The sequence below is a fragment of the Dendrobates tinctorius genome, unplaced genomic scaffold, assembly GCF_039654945.1.
Source record: "Dendrobates tinctorius isolate UK_male_01 unplaced genomic scaffold, ASM3965494v1 ptg000241l, whole genome shotgun sequence".
NCBI lineage: Eukaryota > Metazoa > Chordata > Amphibia > Anura > Dendrobatidae > Dendrobates > Dendrobates tinctorius.
The window spans coordinates 28544727-28556835 of NW_027361908.1; the positions used below are offsets into that span (position 1 = coordinate 28544727).

At 36.8% G+C, this 12109-nt stretch overlaps 1 protein-coding gene across 1 annotated transcript in view; it reads right to left on the minus strand.

Moving 5' to 3' along the window:
- LOC141060686 (solute carrier family 23 member 1-like) overlaps nt 1-12109 on the minus strand; it is a 643790-nt gene that overhangs the window by 119249 nt on the left and 512432 nt on the right. The window contains exons 9-10 of the mRNA XM_073557017.1: nt 7986-8239; nt 5739-5903 (exon numbers count right to left, since the gene is read on the minus strand). Of these exons, the coding sequence (XP_073413118.1) occupies nt 5739-5903; nt 7986-8239 (419 nt within the window). The remainder of the gene's footprint in view (nt 1-5738; nt 5904-7985; nt 8240-12109) is intronic.

Sequence of the window (12109 nt, forward strand, 5' to 3'; positions counted from 1 at the left end):
CGCTGGGAACAGGAGCATCGCTGAGACTGCGCGGGACTTCGGAAGATAAATATACCCCGATTTTTTAATTTTTTAATTATTTTTTACATTCTTTCTTTTACTATTGATGCCGCATAGGCTGTCTCAATAGTAAAAACCTGGTCACACTTGTCAAACACTATGTTTGACGAGTGTGACCAACCTGTCAATCAATTTCCAAGCGATGCTTCAAATCGCTTGGAAAGTGCTTGAATATCGCACGCGAAAATCACGGCAAAATCGCGAACATAATGGCGGTAAAATCGCTCGGAAAAAAACGCGCAACTTCTGAGAAGGAGTTCGGTTTTCAGTGTCCGGATTTAAACACAACGTGGGCACATAGCCTTAAAGTTATTAATGTGATTAATATCCTTAATAAAGCACTGTGGCCTTATTCATCCAACAAGTCTTGGAGTTCTTTGTATTCACTTAAGGTTTAGTAAATTAAGATTTATTACTTGAGCTGGCCTTGTATTCCCATGTTAGCCCCCGATCTGTAAGATAAAGGGGGCTCATGGGAATTACTGGACAGTAAACTTAAAGTCTCTTTAATATGTATTTTTCCACTACTAACTGCTATTTCTCTGTTTTGAGCTGCAAGGGTTAATGAAAACGGGCGGGAGAAGACTGTGCAAGTTGCCGGGCAGAATTTACTAACCTGGAAACAGCTTTTCCAGCAATTTTGGACCAATGGACATGAGGATTGACACAACGAGGGGGGTCAGGCTGGTATTTAATACCTGACAGAGTGCAACCCTGGCATTCTGACAGGATCCTGAGGAATCTTCCCCACCCACCCAACCCTTTTCTTGTTTTGTCGTTACTGTCACTGTGCTTTATTGAAGGGAGGTAACACTTAGCCATGTGGCTATGTGATATGTTGTTAATTTATTTTTTGGTGGATTGACTCGAGACAATTAAGGACTGAGTCATTAATCTTTTCTTATTGTTAAAGTTGTTTTCTTATTATTAAAGTTATTAAAGTTGTTTTCTTATTATTAATATTAATGTAGTTTTCTTATTACTAAAGTTAATATCCTTAATATAGCACTGCAGCCTTATTCATCCAACAAGTCTTGGAGTTCTTTTTATTCACTTAAGGTTTAGTAAATTAAGATTTATTACTTGAGTTGGCCTTGTATTCCCATGCTTTTACTAATAGAAATACAAATAATGTATTTTTAGCAAATAACTAAGATAAATGCAAAGTGAATGAGAAAAATAGAAATCTAAATCAAATAAATATTTGTTATGAGCACCCTTTGCCTTCAAAAGAGCATCAAAGCATCCATCAAGGTATTACTTCTTTTACACGCACCTACACCTGTTTAGGAAATTTGACAGGGAGGTTGTTCCAAACCAATCTTCTGTAGATGTAGGTTTGAGCAACTCCTTTTGCCACATTGTGAAATCCCACACCGACTAGATGATCTGTGGAGGTCATGTCATCACTTCCTTCTTTACATTGAAAATAGTTCTTAAACCCTTTATCCCCAAGGGTGGTTTGCATGTTAATGACCAGGCCAATTTTTGCAATTCTTACCAATGTCCCTTTATGCGGTAATAAATCTGGAACGCTTCCATGGATCACAGTGATTCTGACATTACATTCTTGTGACTTATTGTACTTCATGATAGGTAAAATTTCTTTGATACAACTTGCATTTTTTTGTGAAAAAATCTGAAATTTGGCAAAAATTTGGAAAATTTTGCAATTTTCAAACTTTGAATTTTAAGGACCTTAAATCAAAGACTTATGTCACACAAGAAACTTAATAAGTAACATTTCCTACATGTTTACTTATATCAGAACAATTTTGGAACCAAATGTTTGTTTTTTTAGGAAGTCATCAGGGTTAAAAGTTGACCAGCGATTTCTCATTTTTACAACACCAGTTTTTTTTTTTTAGGGACCACATCACATTTGATGGATCTATATGATAGAAAATACCCAAAAGTGACACCATTCTAAAAACTGCACCCCTCAAGGTGTTCAATACCACATTCAAGAAGTTTATTAACCCTTCAGATGCTCCACAGGAAATTTTGGAATGTTTAAAAAAAATATTTAACTTTTTCATAAAAAATTTAATTCAGATCCAATTTGTTTTATTTTACCAAGGGAAACAAGAGAAACTGGACCCCAAAAGTTGTTGTACAATTTGTCCTGAGTACACTGATACCCCATATATGCAGGTAAACCACTGTTTGGGCGCATGGCAGAGCTTGGAAGGGAAGGCATGCCATTTGACTTTTCAATGCAAAATTGGCTGTAATTGAGATTAGATGCCATGTCGCGTTTGAGAGTCCCTGATGTGCCTAAACAGTAGAAACCACCCACAAGTGACACCATTTTGGAAAGTAAACCTCTATCGAGCTTACCTAGATGTGTGGTGTGCACTTTTAACCCCCAAGTGCTTCACAGAAGTTTATAACTTAGAGCCATGAAAATAATCATATTTTTTCCACAAAAATGATCTTTTCACACCCAATTTTTTTCCCCAAGGGTAACAGGAAAAATTGGACCCCAAAAGTTGTTGTGCAATTTGCCCTGAGGCAGATACCCCATATGTGGGTGGTAAACCACTGTTTGGACACATGGCCGAGCTCGGAAGGGAAGGAGCACCATTTGACTTTTTCAATGCATAATTGACTGGAATTGAGATCAGATGCCATGTCGTGTTTGGAGAGCCCCTGATGTGCCTAAACAGTGGAAACCACCCAATTCTAATTCCAACCCTAACCCCAACACATCCCTAACCCTAATCCCAACCCTAACCATAACCCTAACCACAAACCTAACCCTAATCCCAACCCTAACACTAATCCCAATCTTAACCCTAATCCAAACCCTGACATGACAGGAAGTCTCTCAGGCCTGGGGACCCAGATGTCATCATGATGAAATTGGGTCTCCATGGCAGCGATTGGGACTCCGCATCATGCTGTGTGGTCTCTGATCCAAAGGCAGAAGGGCTGTCAGCCCCTCTGCCAGCTCCGGAATGCTGCGATCATGTTTGATCAGAGAAAACAAAAAGCAAAAAGCAAAAATATCCTGAAATAAAAAGTAAAAAATAAACTGCAAATAATGCATAAAAGTAATGATAACAATAATAATAATAATAATAATAATAATAATAATAATGGTATTTAGTAAGCATAATTTTGATCAAAATAATGTACAAGCCATCCTGCCACATCACGGCAACCCTTGTGGGACAGTCCTACTCTAGTATTTAAAACCTTTTCACTTGCCAAGTGGCGTGAATGTGAACAAGGATCGAGCGACTGAACCACTAGCAAAAGCTTAGGCCAGACAGGATGGTTTTCCCAGCTCAGAAGGAGGGCGGTCACACCCTTATATGCACTGAATGCACAATGAAATGAATAAAAAACTGGAGTCTGAACGGAGAAAGTAAATTAATGTGTATGCACAATGTAAGTGCATATTAACACCTGACCATTAACCAGAGAAAACAAAAAGCAAAAATATCATGAAATAAAAAGTAAAAAATAAACTGCAAATAATGCATAAAAGTAATAATAATAATAAGGGTATTTAGTAAATATAATTTTGATCAAAACAATGTACAAGCCATCCCACCACGGCACGGCAACCCTTGTGGGACAGTCCTACTCTAGTATTTAAAACCTTTTCACTTGCCAAGTGGCGTGAATGTGAACAAGGATCGAGTGACTGAACCACTAGTAAAAGCTTAGGCCAGACAGGATGGTTTTCCCAGCTCAGAAAGAGGCGGTCACACCCTTATATGCACTGAATGCACAATGAAATGAATAAAAAACTTTTATGCATTATTTGCAGTTTATTTTTTACTTTTTATTTCAGGATATTTTTGCTTTTTGTTTTCTCTGGTTAATGGTTATGTGTTAATATGCACTTACATTGTGCATACACATTAATTTACTTTCTCAGTTCAGACTCCAGTTTTTGATAATGTTTGATCGCAGTGTTCCGAGGGTTAAAGTGCGGGGAGTGGTCCGTGACCGCTCCTATTACTTAGTGCCGGGTGTCAGCTTTGAGAATCAGATGACACCCGGCCGCGATCAGCCGTGCTCCCCTTGTGAGCGCGGCTGATTGCACATGACATACTATCCTGTCCATGGGCATACGGGTCCAGGGCACATGGACTAGATAGTATGTCTAAGGTCAGAAAGGGGTTAAAGACATTTACTGTATATCTGGTGTCTTTGCCTTGCTACAGAATAAATTTTAAGATAATCAGACACCGTCCTGAGGGTATAGCATGATAGATACAGTGAGGAAAATAAGTATTTGACACACTTTTGATTTTGCTACCTACAAAGTATGGAGAGGTCTGTAATTTTGTATCATAGATACACTTCAACTGTGGGAGATATAATCTAAAAATTAAAAAAACAGAAAATCCACACTATGATTTTTAAATAATTAAATTGCATTTTATTGCATGAAATAAGCTTTTGATCACCTACCAACCATAAAAAATTCTGTCTCTCACTGACGTGTTAGTTTTTCTTTAATCAGCAATCCTACTCTGCACTCATTACCTGTATTGATTGTACCTTCTTGAACTCATTACCTGTATAAAAGACACCTGTGCACACACGCAAAAAAAACCACACTCCAACCTCTCCATCATAGCAAAGACCAAAGAGCTGTCTGAGGGCACAAGTGACAAAATTGCAGCCCTGCACAAGGCTGGGATGGTCTACATGACAATAGACATGCAGCATGCTGAGAAGGCAACAAATGATGCAATTATTAGAAAATGGAAGAAGCACAAGATGACTGTCAATCTTCCTTGGTCTGGGGTTCCATGCAAGAACTTGCCCATTGAGGTAAGGATCATTCTGAGAAAGGTCAGGAATCAGCATTAAACAACATGGGAGGACCTGGTCAATGACCTGAAGGAAGCTGGGACCACATTCTAGAACATTATCGTTAGCAATACATTACACCATCATGGATTAAAATCCTGCAAACGGTCATGAAAAAACAGTAATTGCAAACAAAGGTTTCTGTACCAAATATTAAGTTCTGTTTTTCTATTGTATCAAATACTTATTTCAGGCAATAAAATGCAAATTGACTATGTCTCTCACAGTTTAAGTGCAGGCAGTAGAGATGAGCGAGTAGCATTGTTGCTCGGATGTCCCCGAGCATGCTCGGTTGATCTCCGAGTATTTTGGCATGCTGGGAGATTTAGATTTCGTTATCTCAGCTGCATGATTTGCGACTTGTAGACAGGCTGAATACATGTGGGAATTCCATATCAAATAGGCATTCCACACATGTATTCAAGCTGCCTAGCAGTCACAAATCATGTGGCTGAGGTGACAAAAGCTAAATCTCCGAGCACGCCGAAATACTCGGAGATCATCCGAGCATGCTCTGGAAAACCTGAGCAGTGAGTATACTCGCTCATCACTAGAAGGAAGGAAAACTTGCAAAATCGGCAGTGTATCAAAAACGTATTTTCTCCACTGTAAGTATTTGTAAGTTTTTGTCACATGAGCATCTTTGAGGACTACTGACCTTCCTGACAAGTTCCTTCAAAAACCACATGACTGTGGCAAATACTAATTTGATTAAGATTTGAATTTTGTTCATTTTCTTTGCACAGAACTGTATGTGGGATTTGGAAATCTCAGACTAATATATTATTCAAACACATAAACTATAAGACATATATCCATAAATATTGCACAAATATAATTACCTGAAGATTGGAAATGCCTACTGCTGCAATCATACCGAACATCACCATAAACATCCCTCCAATAACTGGCTCAGGAATTGTTATAAATATAGCTCCTAATTTTCCAAAGAGACCTAATATAATTAAAAGGACACCTGCAGTCTGCATTACTAAGCGACTTCCAACCTAGAAAAACAAAAATATATTTTAGGCCTTCTTTATACAAGACTTTTGCATTTTTTAAAAAAAAGTTCAAAAAATTAAAACAGCAGTCTAAAAAAGCTAAAACATTTACAGAACATTATGTGTCAGTTCAGGCTTAGTCCAGATCGATGCACACCAGTTTAGATTTGGTCAAACAATGAAACATTTTGCAAAAGATTATTGCGAGGCAACCACTTTAGAAAGATTTGTGATTATCTTTTATCAGGAAAATGTCTTAGCTATTTAACTTGGACACACCAATTGGTTTATTTTAGTACATATATCAGTTCCTACCAGAAATGCTTTCTAACATACAAATTTTGCCCATTCCTTGGTGTTCTTTTGAGTCCTTCTCAAATCATTTATACATTGCATTCAGAGTTAGTGAACTAATTAGTTTCTTAGAGACTGGCCTATAAAAAAGAAGTGATCACAGTATTGCCTTTTAAACAAAAGTACCCTGGTGGTGGGGCTATGCTCCAAAGCATGAAAGAGCCAACCACTAACACTGGACACATCATGAAAGTAATTGAAATGAATATCAAAGGATGGCAGCAATTCTGGAACAGCTATATCTAGATCCAGAAATATTAGGTATATTTTTTTTAAATTATTCTACACTCACTACCTTTTGAAACGATCACTTGATAGTAAGCTAACAAAGTTTTCAAGGCAGCATGGTGGCTCAGTAGTTAGCATTGTTTCTTTGCAGCACTGAGATCCTAGAATCATAGAATCGCAGTGTTGGATGGGACCTCCTGGGCCATCTGGTTCAACCCCTTGCTCAAAGCAGGATTCGCTAAATCATCCCAGGCAGATGTCTGTCCAGCCTTTGTTTGAAGACTTCTACTGAAGGAGGACTCACCACCTCTCGTGGCAGCCTGTTCCACTCATTGATCACTCTAACTGTCAAAAAGTTTTTTCTAATATCTAATCTGTGTCTCCTCCCATTCAGTTTTATCCCATTGCCTCTAGTCTTTCCTTGTGCAAATGAGAATAAAGATGATCCTTCTACAATGTGACAGCCCATGAGATATTTGCAGACAGCTATTAAGTCTCTTCTGCAAGCTAAACATTCCCAAATCCTGCAACCTTTCCTCATAAGACAGGGTTTGCAGACCGGTCACCATTCTGGTCGCTCTTTTCTGAACTTGCTCCAGTTTGTTGATGTCTTTTTTAAAATGTGGCACCCAAAACTGGACACAGTATTCCAGATGAGGTCTGACCAAAGAGGAGAAGAGGGCAGTAATGACTTCACATGATCTAGACTGTGTGCTTCTGTTAATACATCCTAGAATTGCATTTGCCTTTTTTGCTGCTGCATCACACTGTTGACTCATATTCAGTCTGTGATCTATTAGTATACCCAAGTCTTTTTCACATGTGCTGTTGCTTAGCCCTATTCCTCCCATTCTGTATATGCTTTTTTCATTTTTATTGCCCAGATGTAGTATCCTGGGTTGAAATGCCACCAAGGACAACATCTGCAGGGAGTTTGTACGTTCGCCCCATGTTTATGTGGGCTTTCTCCAGGTTTTCTGCTTCCTCCCATGCTCCATAGACCTACTGATAGGGAATGTAGATTGTGTGCCCTAATGGGGATATTGATGATGATGTCCGTAATGCACTGTGGAATATGATGGTGCTATATAAGAAGTGCATAATACATAAATAACAATACATTTCCATACATTTACATGCTGAACTAACCAAAAATTATCAGTAATCTGCCTGGAAAACCTGTCTATTAATTGCTGCAGGGAAAATTAAGCATTACATATCCAAATCAATAGGTTGTTTGTATAATACAGGAGAGATCTTCAAGAGCGAGAGATGTTCTTTGTAACTGTTCACTACTTTGTCCTCGATTTATGATCATTACTCCCTGACTCTCTCGGAGAACATATGAAAAAGAGTTTTCTAACCTGGTTGATGGCTTTAAAATACTATATCTTACATTTTCTGGGGCAGCTGAATTAAACTAATTGGGCAACCAATGCATACGATTTTAAATTGTCAAATATTTTTCATTTGCTAATCTTAAAAGCAAAATGGTAAGTTTACCTTTGTTATTCCCAATGCTGCAATATTCTGACTATATGAAGTAGTTCCATTTCCTGTTCCCCAAATGCCAGCTAAAATACATCCTAAGCCTTCCATTCCAATTCCACGATTTAAAGCATGTGTTGGGGGATTTGGAGCTCCTGATAATTTTGCACAAGTGTAATAATCACCAATTGATTCAACAGTAGAAGAAAGTATCCCAGATAGCATCCCCAGTACAGAGGAGAGGCTTACTGTGGGCCAACCCCACTGACCTGAAAGACATTAAATATGACACCAAGAGAAAATCAATCATAGAATACTATAATCCTAATATTCTAGAAAGTTTAGTGAACTCTTAAAATCCTAGCAGGAACTATCCCTGATCACGAAGTAAATTGACTACTCACCATCAGTATTTTGATGTAATGATTTAAAAAATACCAAAATGGCATAAAAATGCACAAAAAGACTTGCCTAAGTCAACTGGTGGTGCTACTGTATGGCAAACTACAAAACTAGAAAAATCAGATACTTGTAGACCATCTAGTTTAAATAATAGGCCATTTTTTAAACTTGTTCTTTAGTTTTTTCTGGATTTAATTTTTCCATACACCCCCATTAATTAAATGACTTTGCAGATAATTGTCTTCTTCTATATATTCTTCAACTTTTTTTTACAGTTTTGTTTTACCTGAAGGATCTGGCTTTTGGAACATTATTTAACCAACCATTTAAATTCAATATATTTTAATTTTTGAAGTATTTATTACTATTTATTTATGATCATATTTTATAACACATATTGACAAAATAGGAGTGTAACGCACTGAATGTGATGATGTATTGATAATTTGATATTATCACCAAACTACTAAATATATAGTATTTTAGTCAATTAGTCTGACTTTATATCAATTAAATACTTTGATTTAACAATTTAGCATTTTTTACACAGACAATATATTTTTGTTTCTAGATATACCTTTTATATGTATTACATGATCTATTACTTATATTTCTTATATAATCATTAGATTTTAAACTAAGCGTAATAAAGTTTTTTATTTTAGTTGTACCACAAGTAATATAGAAGGTTATTTTGGCTTACCTAATATGTAGCAAATACATTGATACATATTGAATTGAACAAATAGTATCCACAGATGGTACTGAGCGAACTACATTGGAAGGATCCATTCACTTGAAACTATGACTACTTAGAGAGCATTCACTCAAGTCCATTTACTACTTTATGAATGGAACTCAACACAGATCACTAATGGACATTAGCACCTGTAGGTCGCTTTAACAGGATGTGACATCACACGCTAGAAACGTTCTCCTTGTTCTTGCTGCATGACAGACTCAGTCCCGGCCGGATCACTTCTGTCTCCTGTTCATATCAATGAACTCTTCTCCGACCATGGTTCTACTCAGTTCGTGGATATACATTGAATCTCAGATTGTGCTATAAGCACAGGAAACTGTTTTTGAGCTTGAATCAAAACACAGGTCATTTATTATACACAGGGTTTTAGTGTAAATGTTTAAACTTTTGTAGGTCAAAAAATTTAGGTGGGGATGGTGAGGCTAAAATAGCTTGTTGCTTCCAGTGGTGCGGGGTAGTAGCACTTGGAGTGTAGGCAGTGACACACAGCACAAGACAGCATTCGAGGTATGCCATTGGGAACTGAGAAATATAAAAACATATATAAAAGTTATGTTGGTGTGCTGCCAATGGTGTCAGTTAGGGTGCAATAAATAAAATAAGTACCTCTTATTAAGGATCATACTGGCCTTCGGCTTCAGACAGGAGCCTTCATCAGGCTAGGTTAGTGTATCCTCACTATCATCATTGGCAGCGCACCACCTTAACCTTTATTTAAATTTTAACCTTTTGTAGGGACTATTTATACCAGATAGAACCAATTGGTTAATAGTCTGTATTATTTTTATTTTGATTATTTCTCTTGTGCTAAAATTTTTTTATTTTCTTATTTTTAATACCAACTTTGCATGGGCTGCAATAGTTATAGATCCATTGGATTCTGGTGGAGTTTGCATTTTGTGGTTAATGCATGGTATTCAAGTACGCAAATTATTTTAAAAAAGTTCCACATTATTTGAGATTATGTATTCAAAGGTGGAAATACAGAAAATAAAAAGTCTGAAATTGTACCAAAATCAGCATAAGAATTTGTCACATTTGTCTTCTCACACCATAAAAGACAACAGGTAAAAAAGGAAATGGGATCGGTTGTAATTGTAAACTTATAAGCTCATTTAGTAAAAGTAAAGACTTAAAACAAAAGTGTAATTTAGTGATGTAAATATACAGCTGCTGAATACACAAAAAAAGACAAATTCATCCAGTCTGTTAATTCCAAGTAAACTAAATTAATGAATGTGTTCTATTTTGCGTACTCTGGTTCATATTTTCCCATTGACTTACAATAAAATATTGGGATCTAAGGGGTTAAATTTCTCCTTGAGGAGAGTGCCAAGCTGGTATAAGGAGATGTAAAGTCCATGCATTGCTCCCCTAGGAATTTAGGCTCCTTAAATGGTTGATACTGACTTTAAGGATTGCTAATGCTACATCCATTGGATCCATTGGATGCACCAGAGATCAAGACCTCTTTCTTCTGAAGAGGTTATTTATCTAGTGAAAATCTGGTCACAGCAGCTTTTAGAAAAAAAGCAAACAAACCACCAAAAAGACTATAAATACAGCGTATATCTCTTAACAGTCAAGTTTTTTAAATATTTTTGTACACAATTTTTGTCCAATTGCAAAAAAACATAAATTACCCAATCACATGCATACATTATGACAAGCAAACTACACCCCAAATATTTCAAAGCATCTTCTTGAAATAAATAGGACCACACTGAGGTTTTTAGGTGTCAGAAGATGAAACCTTAAATTAAACATGCATGATTCATATCACTAATATTGCACATTGATCTTGAACTGACAAAAAAACTATATCACTTTGGGATACCAAATGTGATTTATTTTGTTGATTTTAGTTTATTTATATTTAAGTATTTCATGCACCCTATCGAACATCTATGGTCAGGTTAAGCGTGTGTTTGGTCATCTCAGGAGATGTGCACATTCATATGGTCACACAAGGCAGATAGCCAGCATCTGTACATTACAGCAGCAATCTGAAACAGCGATTATCGTTGTAATTTAAATATTTAAATGCCACTGTGAATCACTGATATTGGTCTTTAACCCCTTCAGCTTTTTTCGATTTTTCGTTTTTCGCTCCCCTTCTTTCCAGAGCCATAACTTTTTTATTTTTCTGTCAATATGGCCATGTGAGGGCTTATTTTTTGCGTAACGAGTTGTACTTTTGAACAACATCATTGATTTTAGCATGTCATGTACTTGAAAATGAGAAAAAAAATTCCAAGTGCGGTGAAATTGCAAAAAAAAGTGCAATCCCACACTTGTTTTTTGCTTGGCTTTTTTGCTAGGGTCACTAAATGCTAAAACTGACCATTATGATTCCCCAGGTCATTGCGAGTTCATAGACACCAAACATGTCTATGTTCTCTTTTATCTAAGTGGTGACAAAAAAATTCCAAAGTTTGCTTTAAAAAAAAAAAAAAAAGCACAATTTTCCGAGACCCATAGCATCTTTATTTTTCATGATCTGGGTTCGGGTGAGGGCTTACTTTTTGTGGGCCAAGGTGAAGTTTTTAATGATACCATATTTGTGCAGATACGCTCTTTTGATCGCCCTTCATTGCATTTTAATGAAATGTCGCGGCGACCAAAAAAACGTAATTTTGGCGCTTTCATTTTTTTCTCGCTCAGCCGTTTAGCGATCGGGTTAATGTTTTTTTTTATTGATAGATCGGGCGATTCTGAATGCAGCGATACCTAATATGTGTATGTGTAATTTTTTATTTTGATGGGGGCAAAAGGGTGGTGATTTGAACTTTTAGGTTTTTTTTGTTTTTTTTAATTTTTAAACTTTTTTTTACTTTTGGCATGCTTAAATAGCCTCCATAGGAGGCTAGAAGCATGCACAACTCGATTGGCTCTGCTACATATGGGCGATGAGCAGATCGCCCATATGTAGCAGATTTACTGCATTGCTTTGAGTGCCGGCCACCAGGCAGCG